Below are 13,166 nucleotides of genomic sequence, written 5' to 3' on the forward strand. Positions count from 1 at the left end.
TTCTATATAAAATTATGTCAAAAATTTTATTTCTATAGAAAATTTTGTCAAAATTTTTAATTCTATAGAAAATTTTGCCAACATTTTTAATTCTATAGAAAATTTTGTCCAAATTTTATTTCTATAGAAAATTTTGTCAAAATTTTTAATTCTATAGAAAATTTTGTCAGAATTTTTAATTCTATAGAAAATTTTGTCAAAATTTTATTTCTATAGAAAATTTTTGTCAAAATTTTATTTCTATAGAAAATTCCGTGAAACTTTTATTTCTATAGAAAATTTTGTCAAAATTTTATTTCTATAGAAAATTCCGTGAAACTTTTATTTCTATAGAAAATTCTGTGAGCATTTTATTTCTATAGAAAATTTTGTCAAATTTTTATTTCTATAGAAAATTTTGTCAACATTTTTAATTTTATAGAAAATTTTGTCAAAATTTTATTTCTATAGAAAATTTTGTCAAAATTTTATTTCTATAGAAAATTTTGTCAAAATTTTATTTCTATAGAAAATTTTGCCAAAATTTTATTTCTATAGAAAATTTTGTCAAAATTTTATTTCTATAGAAAATTCCGTGAAACTTTTATTTCTATAGAAAATTTTGTCAAAATTTTATTTCTATAGAAAATTCCGTGAAACTTTTATTTCTATAGAAAATTCTGTGAGCATTTTATTTCTATAGAAAATTTTGTCAAATTTTTATTTCTATAGAAACTTTTGTCAAAATTTTATTTCTATAGAAAATTTTGTCAACATTTTATTTCTATAGAAATTTTTTCAACATTTTATTTCTATAGAAAATTTTGTCAAAATTTTATTCCTATAGAAAATTTTGTCAAAGTTTTTAATTATATAGAAAATTTTGTCAAAGTTTTTAAGTATATAGAAAATTTTGTTAAAATTTTTGTTTCTGTAGGAAATTTTGTCAAATTTTTTGTCAAAATTTTTGTTTCTATAGAAAATTTTGTCAAAATTTTTAATTCTATAGAAAATTTTGTCAAAATTTTTAATTCTATAGAAAATTTTGTCAAAATTTTTAATTCTATAAAAAAATGTTGTCAAAATTTTATTTCTCGAAAATTTTGTCAATATTTTATTTCTATAAAAAATTTTGTCAAGATTTTTAATTCTATAGAAAATTTTGTCACAATTTTTAATTCTATAGAAAATTTTGTTAAAATTTTATTTCTATATAAAATTATGTCAAAATTTTTATTTCTTTAGAAAATTTTGTCAAAATTCTTGTTTCTGTAGAAAATTTTGTCAAAATTTTATTTTTATAGAAAATTTTGTCAAAATTTTTAATTTTATAGAAAATTTTGTCAAATTTTTATTTTTATAGACAATTTTGTTAAAATTTTATTTCTATAAAATTTTTTTTCAAAATTTTATTTCTATAGAAAATTTTGTCAAAATTTTATTTCTATAGAAATTTTTGCCAAAATTTTATTTCTACAGAAAATGCTGTGAGCATATTATTTCTATAGAAAATTTTGTCAAAATTTTATTTCGATAGAAAATTTTGTCAAAATTTTTAATTCTATAGAAAATTTTGTCAAAATTTTTAATTCTACAGAAAATTTTGTCAAAATTTTATTTCTATAGAAAATTTTGTCAACATTTTTAATTCTATAGAAAATTTTGTCAACATTTTTAATTCTATAGAAAATTTTGTCAAAATTTTATTTCTATAGAAAATATTGTCAAAATTTTATTTCTATAGAAAATTCTGTGATCATTTTATTTCTCTCGAAAATTTTGTCAAAATTTTATTTCTCTCGAAATTTTTTTTCAAAATTTTATTTCTATAGAAAATGTTGTCAAAATTTCCGTTTCTATAGAAAATTTTCTCAAAATTTTTGTTTCTATAGAAAATTTTGTCAATTTGTTTACAGAACAAAATAATGTTTTTGGTGAAACATCGCAAATGCTTTGAATTTAGTTTTTTTTTTAACGACATATAAAATTTATGCCAAATTATCATTGTCTAAAATAATTTTTTGTAATTGATTTTTTACTATAAATTTACATTGCACAAAATTGCCATGAGCCGAAAATTTGTTAAGTCCAAGGCTTTTCTTAACTTTCTCAGTGAATATCAGCAAACTCATAAGGAACTTTCGGGCTTGGAAATTATGCGTCGAGCAACTTCAGAATGGAATAAACTGTCGGAGCAAAAGAAAAATATATACAAGAATGAGGTAAGCTTTCGAAAGAAGAAAATCTTTGTAAAATTTCAAATTATTTGTATTATCGATAGGGAGCTAAAAACTCAAAATTATCACCACGTTCTAGTTCCCGAAAATCTCGTAGTCGTTCCCGTTCTTTAAGGCAACATAGGGGTGGTAGAGATAATGGTGGCACAAAACAAACAAGGCGACGAAGTACCAGCAAAACATCTGCTCGCTCGAGAAGTACAAGACGAAGCCGAAGAATCACCACAAGCCGTTCCAAAAGTACCCCTTCTAAAAGGAGATACATTTCAAGTCGAAGATGAAATAAAATTTCGAAACTATAGAACACTTTTTTGTAAAACTTTATTTGTCATTTTAAAAATGTCACAAGTCAAAAAGATATTAACAAAAATTTAATTGGATTTTTTATTCTTAATTTTAGTTTTGGCACTATTTGGTCCGGCTTTATTATTTACGGTTTTTTGAATTAATTCTTCTTCATTTCTACGTACTGTAGTACTCTGATTAATTGTTTTGAACATTGTACGGGCAACACCGAATAATAAAATCAAATGGCACAAGTGTAAGACAAAACTAGAGAAATTTGTACTTGGATAGGTATTCCAACAGAACTCAATAAGACCCAAGAGGAGATAACGTAAACCTAAACTAAACTCGGCCGACCAAGCTAGATAGGGTAACGAATGGAAATACCATATATAGAATTGATAGTGGAGAGAACGAGCACACAAAACTCCAATAAAATTGCATAAAAAGAATGGCAGTAAAGCTAATTGAGTACATTGATCAAAATGTATGGAAACCTTCTCTTCTTCATCCTCTTTGATTATAGTCTCTGTTGGTGGCTGTTTAATAGGCCCTTTAAGACCTGTAGATTTTTGTAAACTTTTCTCAAAACTATGCAAAAAAGCCTCTTGGTCAGGTGTTAATTTTTCCTCCTCATCAATTGAGGGGGATTGTTTGGCTGGGAGTTTTTTGAGTTTATTTTTTTGTTTATTTTCTTTTATACGTTTGTTTTGTTGATTTAATTGTGGTTGCAACATATCTTGTAATGCCCTTAACCTGGTATAATTCTTGAAATACATTATACTGGGTTTAGCAAATAGCGCAATCAATAGAAGATGCAATACCAAGAGGCTAAGATGAAAATATTTATTTTCAAATATTTCTCTGGGTAAAAATCTATAATTCACTGTCCATTTGTGTTCGAAGATGCGGCCCAAATCAAAACTTCCCTTGATGTATGACCATGGATATGTTAAAAGGAACGGTAGGCCTATGACCAATTGCAAGATGCCACAAACAGCCAATTGTACGATTGTTTTCAAGAAACCCAAATTCATAAGATAAAACGCCAATAATGCCGGAGCAAAAAGTAAAACATTCATTTTGCAACCCACTCCAAGACTAAAACAAATGCTACCCATTGTCCAACGTCGATCCATGAATAAATTAAGTGCCGCATACAGAAATAGTATAGCAATGGGATCGTTGAACAGTCTTAGAACATAAATTGAATGAATCCGATATGATGTAAAGGCACTTATGACCAACACATATGGTGGTACTTTGCGACTTTTTGAATAGAGTCGTAGCACTAACCACATTTGAATTAAATAGATGAAACAGAAAATATACTGGGCCAAACGAATATTTTGTCCATGTGATGTAATAAAGTATAAGGCCGAATAGATGTAAACAAATGCCGCAGGATAAACAAGTGGTCCAGTATCACCTGAAAAAAATGTGAAACAAAAATTAAATACATTTATGGATCCATAATTGGTAAATTTATTTTATTTTCCATCAAAAAACAATAAAAACATTTCCACCATTTCGATGAAAATCCTCGAAAATGCCAAATTTTTATATGAAAACTTATTTTGGCTATAACTCCTTAAAAATGCGTCTTACATCGAAAAGTACCTCAATTCGTGACCAACCCCAAAGTATTAAATTTTCAATGAAAATTCTCTAAAAATGTTCGATGAAAATTCTCGAAAAATTCAAAGTTTTATATGAAAAACTTAAATTGGCCATATCTCCTTAAATATGCGTCCTAGAGCCATAAGGAGGTTAATTCGTGACCACCCCCCAAAAATCAAAATTTTGATGAAAATCCTCAAAAAAAAAAATTTTATATGAAAAACTTAAATTGGCCATATCTCCTTAAATATGCGTCCTAGAACCAAAAGGACCTTAATTCATGACCAACCCTCAAAAATCAAAATTTTTATGAAAATCCTCAAAAAATCAAATTTTTTATATGAAAAACTTAAATTGGCCATATCTCCTTAAATATGCGTCCTAGAGCCAAAAGGAGGTTAAATCGTGACCACCCCTCCAAAATCAAAATTTTGATGAAAATCCTCAAAAAATCAAATTTTTTATATGAAAAACTTAAATCTTCTTAAATATGCATCCTAGAGCCAAAAGGACGTTAATTCGTGACTACATCCAAAAAATCAAAATCAAAATTGATGAAAATCCTCAAAAAATCAAATTTTTTATATGAAAAACTTAAATTGGCCATATCTCCTTAAATATGCGTCGTAGAGCCAAAAGGACCTCAATTCATGACCACCCCCCAAGAATTAAAATTTTGATAAAAATCCTCAAAAAATCAAATTTTTTATATTAAAAACTTAAATTGGCCATAACTCCTTAAATATACGTCTTAGAGCCAAACGGAGGTTAATTCGTGACCACCCCCAAAAAAATCAAAACTTCAATGAAAATCCTCGAATAATTCAATTTTATGCGTCCTAGAGCCAAAAGAAGCTTAATTGGTGACCACCTCAAAAAAATCAAAATTTCGATGAAAATCCTCAAAAAATTCAAATAACTCCCTAAATATGCGTCCCAGAGCCAAAAGGACCTTAATTCGTGACCACCCCCCAAAAAATGAAGATTTCGATGAAAATCCTCAAAAAATTCAAAAAATTTTATATGGAATCTTATTTTTCATAACTCCATAAACATGCGTCCCTCCCTAATATACTGCACACGCATTTCTATTTGGGCTGTTGTATAACCTATGTTCGTTCTAGTGCCCCATTGTGATTGACTTTTTGAGATGTCAAAAGAATAAACATGTATTCACAATAACTACCATGCGAGTTACGGCATTCATCACATCAGCTGAAGAAAGTCGGGAAGAATTTCGAGAAAATTTCCTGGTTCAAGATGATAACGTGTAATCGCTTAAATCTCCATCTATTACGAAAAGTATCAATTAAAAGCTATCCCGCACAGCCTTTGCTATCAATCAACTACAATGTAAGACAGCAACCACATCCACATTGTCTTACCACCATAGCAGCATTTACGAAACAAGGCCAAAAAAGTAGTCAGCCAGGAGGTCTCGATAGCCGACGTAAGTTTCATACAACAAATGTTGTGAAAGCAAAAGACTATTACCAAACTCTGGGAGTGGCTAAGAATGCATCAGCAAAAGAAATAAAAAAGGCCTACTATCAACTAGCGAAAAAATATCATCCAGATACAAATAAAGAGGACCCTGATGCTAGTCGTAAATTCCAAGAAGTTTCCGAGGCCTATGAGGTACTAAGCGATGACACAAAACGCAGGGAGTACGACACTTATGGTCAGACAACAGAGAATATGCATAGAGCCGGTGGCGGTGGGTTCGGTGGTCATGGTCCCCAAGGTTTCTCACAAAATTGGCAGTTCCGGTCAACCATTGACCCGGAAGAACTATTCCGTAAGATTTTCGGTGATGGAAATTTCCGCTCCAATGCCTTCGATGATTTTGCTGAATCTCAATATGGCTTTGGTGGAGCTCAGGAAGTTGTCATGGACCTGTCATTCGCCCAGGCTGCTCGAGGTGTTAACAAGGACATCAATGTTAATGTTGTTGATACATGTCCCAAATGTAATGGTACTAAATGTGAGCCTGGCACGAAACCTGGACGTTGCCAGTACTGTAATGGAACGGGTATGGAAACTATTTCAACGGGACCTTTTGTTATGCGCTCAACTTGCCGTTATTGTCAAGGTACAAGACAATACATAAAGTATCCTTGTGCCGAATGTGAAGGCAAAGGACAAACTGTGCAAAGAAAAAAAGTGACAGTACCTGTACCCGCTGGCATTGAGAATGGACAAACAGTTCGAATGCAGGTGGGCAAGAAGGAATTGTTCATTACGTTCCGTGTTGAACCCAGCCGATATTTCCGGCGTGACGGCGCCGATGTGCATACAGATGCCGTTGTATCATTAGCTCAGGCTGTCTTGGGAGGCACAATACGTGTTGAGGGTGTCTATGAGGATCAATGGTTGAACATTGAACCCGGCACTTCATCCCATCACAAAATATTCCTGAAAGGCAAAGGCCTCAAACGTGTGAATGCCCATGGGCATGGTGATCATTATGTAAATATTAAAATAGAAATTCCTAAAACCTTAACCAAAGAGCAAAAAGAGTTGCTACAACGATATGCCGAATTGGAGACAAATACCCCAGGATCGGTGCATGGCATTACGAAACGAACAGATGGCAGTAAGAAATCAACGTAAAGTATAATCACCCCTCAATATGGCCAAAACTAAAGCAGACAACTAATTCAACCTATTTATTTTGTATTATTTTTGGCTTTTAGATCCTCGAGTACAAACACATCTAGCGAACAAAGCAAATCAACTGAAACCAAATCAGAGAAAGTGAATACAACCCAATCGGCTACTTCCGAACCCTCCTCGTCTAAATCCCAGGAAGAAGAGGACAAAAAGGATTCAGGGTTTTTGTCAAAATTGAAATCGATGTTTAATTGAAAACAAGACAACTATGTGTTTCCAATATTTTGTTTTTGTAATGTTAGCGACAAGGAAGGAAGGAAGGAGGGAAATATTTTGGTGAAGATATATTGCCTTCCTTTTATTTTTATGAATTAGTTTTAATTTTACATTAAACAAAAACAAGCCGTTATAATAATTGTAATTGTTAGTTATTTTAATTTGTAAAAAAATAACAATAAAAACAAACAATACAAAACAAATATTTACGACTTTTTATAATATGTAGTTGGAGAATTACTTAGAAACCGAATGAATTCTCATCCTAGCCAAATATTATGAGTGTTAAATGGGGGGTCTGAATCACATTGCCACTCAATCTAAGAATAATCTGTCAAAATTTGAAGAAAATTTTACTAAAAAACTAAAAAATAAAAATGCCTTATTTTGTAGTTTTTGATTTCTATAGAAAATTTTGTTAAAATTGTATTTCTATAATAAATTTTGTCAACATTTTTTTCTATAGAAATTTTTGTCAACATTTTATTTCTAGAGAAAATTTTGTATTTTTTTCTTATAGAAAACTTTGTCAATAGTTTATTCCTAGAGAACATTTTGTCAAAATTTTATTTCTATAGAAAATTTTGTCAATATTTTATTCCTGTAGAAAATGGTGTCAAAATTTGTTTTCTATGAAAAATTTTGTTAAAATTTTTTCAATAGAAAATTTTGTAAATTTTTTTCTATAGAAAATTTTGTCAACATTTTATTCCTAGGGAAAATTTTGTCAAAATTTTATTCCTATAGAAAATTTAAAAAATCTTATTTCTATAGAAAATTTTGTCAAAATTTTATTCCTATAGAAAATGGTGTCAAAATTTTATTCCTATAGAAAATTTGTGAAGGAGAGGAATATTTTGCAAAATCTACCAAAACATCAAGAACCAAACCAAACTCGTCGTCTAGATCCTCGACCCCACATGAACGTTGTCATATTTAATTTTGTGCGGAAAATACAACGGCGTCAAGAAGCCCATGAAGATAAATCGGAAGATTGGTTTATATGAGAGCCACATGAAAACATGGACCGATATAAGTCATTGTTGCTCTAGCGACCTCTATGTTTAAGGGATCTAAAGCTATATTAATGATGGCTGGAGCGTGATTTCAAATAACAGACAGATATCGTTATATCTTCTGAGAATTCTGGAATCGATATTTCGAAGTGTTACAAATGGATTAACAAACTTATCATATCCAATTCAAGGTGGAAGGTAAAAAGCAAAGAAACGTTGGACAAATGTTGTCATATGGCAACATTTGTGAACAACAAAGCAACATGTTTCAGAAACATATTAAAGATATCAACATGTTCTAAATATTTTTACAAAAATAGAATAAGCTAAAATCTCTACCCTACTACAACCATAATTGGTAATAATAAACACCTAAAAATATTTCACCTACTTACCTTTCAATAAAGCATAATCTGTTGTTCCATTTAGAAATCCTTCACATTCCTGCATATAGGCTTTCCAATCTATTTCTGTGTATGGCACACGGTTAATAACAAACACATTTAGAAATAATTCCGCCAACAAAATAAAAACAGAGACGATAGGTAACGCCATAGGATCGAAGATCATATATTTAAGAAACTTAAAGTTGACATATTTTTTGAACACAGCCTGAACTATATTCGTATTTCTGTTAGATCTCGTCGGAAGTTTTGGAGGTGCCATTTTTCCGGGAAAAGAAACTTTCAGCCGGCCTATAACTTATGTTGTTGTGTTATGGCATGTTGCTGTAAATCAGCTGGTGCCATGTGTCAAAATAAATGTTTTCCAATACGATTTGTTGCAACTATTCACAGAGAATGAAATTGCATGATACAAATACACAGGATCATGGCAGCGACCTACCCTGGAATAATTTATAAATTTTTATTCAAATTAATAAACATCTAAACAATCGTATTTTACTTGACCACAATGATTATTTTACAATTATCTTAAAATGAACTTTTTCAAATAGTTTTATCTAAAAAGGGCACCTAATATTTGCACTCATGCGATACTTTTATGTAGTATATAGTGGCAGCCCGATATTTCAGGCTCACTTAGACTATTCAGTCCATTGTGATACCATAGTGGTGCTGTTGTGTCGTTAAATTGGTTTCCAATAACAATAATTGAAAAAATGCACGCTGCTTTTATACTAAAACTGTATTTATTTTCTAACAGCAATTAATCTTATAATAATGATTACAAAAAGGTGACTTCTTTTTATTTAATGCGATCGTAAGTATATCAAGAACAAGAATAAGAAATAAGGGTAAACAAGAATGACAGTTGCCCTTTATGGTGATGCCATATTGATTGATCTGTACGGCTGTGCGATGATTAATGGTCATAACAATTCTCCCCCACTTATTGAAGACTCATCCAGTTAGTGTCGAACATAATCGCTGTAGTAGCTAGGTGGTTTCCTTAATCTGCTGGATGTACGCCGTGACGGTGTAGTGTCAACTTCCGAATTCCCTGTTGAGGTGCTTGGTTGTTGTTGTAGTGGTGTTGACGGTGTTTCAGGCTCATTACTGTGACTTGTTGAAATACTTGCTTGTATTCTGTCTCCCACACGTAGCTGTCTGACAGGTAACTCCGGATTTGAAGATGCTGTAATTTTTGAAGGTTTTAATACATCCAACTTTATTTTAATCTGCCTTCCCAGATATTGTTCAGCAGGCGATTTACCGTTGTTTAGAGGAGTAGCTCTGTAACGAAAAAGTATTTCTTGCACCTTAGTTGAAATTGACGATGAATCATCTGCCATAGCCGATAGGCGTTTTTTCAAAGTCTGCACATTTCGCTCGGCTAAACCATTGGTCGCAGGATGACCAGGAGCGATGAATTTCTGGAAAATTCCACAATTGTGACAAAATGATGTGAATTCTTCGCTTTTGAAGATTGTAGCGTTATCTGAGACGATAACGTCAGGAAAGCCGTTTCTTGCAAATATATTGCTCAACATGTTTATGGTTGATGAAGATGATGGTGCATTGGAACAAATTCCAACTTCCACCCACTTCGATTTGGAGTCCACTACAATTAGAAATTGGTGGCCTTGGAAAGGTCCAGCGTAATCAATATGAATACGTTGCCAGTTTTGTTGCGGTTCCTCCCAGTGGTGTAAAATTACTCTTGGAGGACTGTTTTGCACTGAAGCACATGCTGCACAAGATCGAACGTAATTTTCGATGTCTTTATCAATAGCTGTCCAGTAGACGTAACGCCTCGCTAATTGCTTCATCTTTGTTATCCCTAAGTGGGTATGGTGAAGTTCCTCAAGAACAGCTTTTTGTAACAAATCTGGAACAACCACTCTCGGCCCCTTGAATAAAATTCCGCAATTTATTGTGTATTCAGTATCGACCATACCTGACGACTGCAAGTCGAACATAATTTTAGAAAGTTTCTGATCTGATTTTGTAGCTTTCTCGAGTGAATCGAAATTAATAATTGTTGATGATATCTGTTGCACAGTTGAATTACAAATAGACTGCACTTCTTTATCGATGAAATTTATATAATTTATCTTCGTACTTATTGGTGCACGTGAAAGACAATCAGCGTTTGCATTTTCTTCACTCCTTTTTGCTATAACTTCATAATTATATCCAGCTAGAAATGCTGCGTACCTTTGAAGTCTTGCCGAAGTCATTTGCGGTAGTTTAGAGTTTTGATGAAAAATTCGTGATAGCGGTCTATTATCAGTGACCAGCTTAAACGTTCTACCGTAAAGATATTCATGAAAATATTGAACAGCATAAACAATGGCTAAGGCTTCTCGGTCCAGCTGAGAATAATTTTGCTCTGACGACGTTAATGACCTTGAAGCAAAAGCTATAGGCCTTTCTTCGCCGTTGATTAAATGTGATAGCACCCCAGAAATGCCTGTAGGACTAGCATCACAGGCTAGCTGCACTGTATGATCCGGATTGAATGGCATGAGGACACGATTACCGGCTATTTCTTGCTTTAAAGCTTCAAAAGAATTTTTACAATTTGAATCGAATTTGAAAATTGAATTTTTGCACAATAATTTCCGTAAAGGTGCGGTAAGTGTTGACGCGTTAGGTATGAAACGAGAATAGTAGGTCACCATACCTAAAAATCTCCTGACGTCATCTACATTCTTGGGTTGTGGCATCTCGACAATCGCTTTTATTTTAGAATCAGATTTTTGCACTTTGTTGAATTCAACTATGTGGCCCAAGAATTCGATGCGTTCTTGAAAAAATGAGCATTTTGAAAGATTTAAGTGTAGATCGTATTTTTTTAGCTGCGCTAAACAAGCCTTCAGATTAGATTTGCACTCAGTTACAGTTTCGCCATGAACCAAAATATCATCGAAGTATGCTTCTGTTTTTGGAACCTCACGCAGTATTTGATCGATAATTCTATTGAATTCTGCTGGGGCGGTCTTGATTCCAAACGACAGACGGTTCATTCGAAATGTGCCTCGATGCGTTGAGATCGTTTGTATCTCAGATGACAAATCATCAACTGGAACGTGTAAATATGCTTTGTAGAGATCAAGGCGACAATAAAATCTCGAATCTTTGAGGGCATTAAAAATTTCATCCACTTTTGGAATGGGGTAATGTGCATCTACCAACCGCATATTGACTCCGACTTTATAATCAACGCAGAGGCGTACCCCTCCATCCGCTTTTGGGATTACTACCAAAGGTGACCCCCAATCGCTATTAGTTACTTTGGTTATAATGCCTTGATTTTCCAATTCATCGATCTCCTTATTAACACGTTCTATTAATGCATATGGTATTTGGCGCTCTTTGATATAAATAGGTTTTGCATTGTCTCGAAGTCGAAGGGAGACTTTATAATTTGGTACACAACCTATCTTCTGTTGAAAAACTGTTGAAAATTCTGACATTAAATCATCAATATGATTTAATTCGCTTATTGAATTTGTAATTGGCTCATTATTGATTTTATCCAATTCGTTGAGATTAATGCATAATCGACGAATCCAAGTACGACCTATGAGGGCTGTACAGCCATCTGGCACAACATAAAGGTCATCATAAATTGAAATGTTGTTGAAAACAGCATGAACTCGAACTTTCCCTTCGGGCTTGAATGTATTTTGAGTGTATGATCGGAATATGATATTCGTACTTCCAAGTTTGTTTGACAAATTTAACTTATTGAAAATTCCTCGGGGTAGAAATGAAAATCCAGATCCAGAATCAACTTCGAATTTTATAACTTTGCCTTCTATCAATATATTAGCATAGTATCGATTAGAATTTACATTACCATAGCTGCTTTGGTATACGTCGACTATTTTGTAAATTCCGTAGTCGGAACCATCACTCTGAATTTGATTCGTTGAAATCGACTTGTTTTTGTTGTTATTTGTAGGTCCGGCATTAGGACTATCCGCCAAAAGAGATGCAATACAGACTTTTGCTACATGCCCGTGTCTAGAACACAAATTGCATTTTAAATTTGCACTAGAACGACATTCTTTTGCAAAATGATTATTTTTGCCACATCTTAAACATAAGCCAGCTATACCAAGTTGCTCATAATTAACTTTGACCTTCGATTTTTGCACATTAGGACGCTTTGGCATTTTCCTTTTGTTTGAAATTTTATTAATTGTTGCACTTGAACTATTTGTTTGTGATTGTGTTAGTTCTTTTGCATCTGCTTTCGCTGCTTCTAAAGCTAAAGCTTTTAAAACGATTTCTTCAAACTTCGATGAACTTGATTGCAGCAATTGCTCTCGAATACTATTGCAAGAAATTCCTCGAATAAATTGTGCACGTAAAAATACATCAGCAATTGAACTTTTGCACTCGCACTCTGAAACAAATTCACAATCACCAATGTCCGTTCGAAGCATTGCAACATATTCAGAAATTGACTGTCCATCCGTCTGGTATTTTGACAAAAATTTATGTTGTGCCACCAAGATATTTCTTTTTGGTGTCAAATGATCCTCCAACAATTTCAATAACTCGTCGTATGGCAGTTCCATTGCAATTTTTGGTGCCGCCAGCGATGTGACCATATTGAAGTATTTTGCTCCAATTGAATTTAAAAGCAGCTTCGTACAATAATCTTTATTCGACTCAATGCCTTTCATGGTTACGTAATTTGTAAACCGTTGAATGTAATTTCG

The 13,166-nt window shown here is 32.4% G+C and overlaps 3 protein-coding genes across 4 annotated transcripts; 2 read left to right on the forward strand and 1 right to left on the reverse strand.

Annotated features, from left to right (window-relative positions):
- Positions 1-1,928: 1,928 nt before the first annotated feature.
- LOC142237604 (uncharacterized) lies at positions 1,929-2,591 on the forward strand. Its single transcript, XM_075308965.1, has 2 exons — positions 1,929-2,201; positions 2,261-2,591. The coding sequence occupies exons 1-2, from the start codon at positions 2,046-2,048 to the stop codon at positions 2,495-2,497; spliced, it is 393 nt and encodes a 130-aa protein (XP_075165080.1). The 5' UTR covers positions 1,929-2,045; the 3' UTR covers positions 2,498-2,591.
- On the reverse strand, positions 2,514-8,752 carry Alg3 (Alg3, alpha-1,3- mannosyltransferase). Its single transcript, XM_075308962.1, has 2 exons — positions 8,422-8,752; positions 2,514-3,930 (listed from the first exon to the last, which is right to left on the reverse strand). The coding sequence occupies exons 1-2, from the start codon at positions 8,690-8,692 to the stop codon at positions 2,588-2,590; spliced, it is 1,614 nt and encodes a 537-aa protein (XP_075165077.1). The 5' UTR covers positions 8,693-8,752; the 3' UTR covers positions 2,514-2,587.
- On the forward strand, positions 5,293-7,213 carry LOC142237602 (dnaJ homolog l(2)tid, mitochondrial). Of its 2 annotated transcripts, none has more exons than XM_075308964.1 (2): positions 5,293-6,735; positions 6,818-7,046. In XM_075308964.1, exon 1 carries the CDS (start codon positions 5,382-5,384, stop codon positions 6,732-6,734), a length of 1,353 nt encoding a protein of 450 aa, XP_075165079.1. In that variant the 5' UTR covers positions 5,293-5,381; the 3' UTR covers position 6,735; positions 6,818-7,046. The 2 variants fall into 2 exon arrangements, with proteins under 2 accessions (XP_075165079.1, XP_075165078.1); XM_075308963.1 differs by having other exon boundaries at positions 5,294-6,730; positions 6,818-7,213.
- Positions 8,753-13,166: the final 4,414 nt, after the last annotated feature.

The sequence above is a fragment of the Haematobia irritans genome, chromosome 5, assembly GCF_050003625.1.
Source record: "Haematobia irritans isolate KBUSLIRL chromosome 5, ASM5000362v1, whole genome shotgun sequence".
NCBI lineage: Eukaryota > Metazoa > Arthropoda > Insecta > Diptera > Muscidae > Haematobia > Haematobia irritans.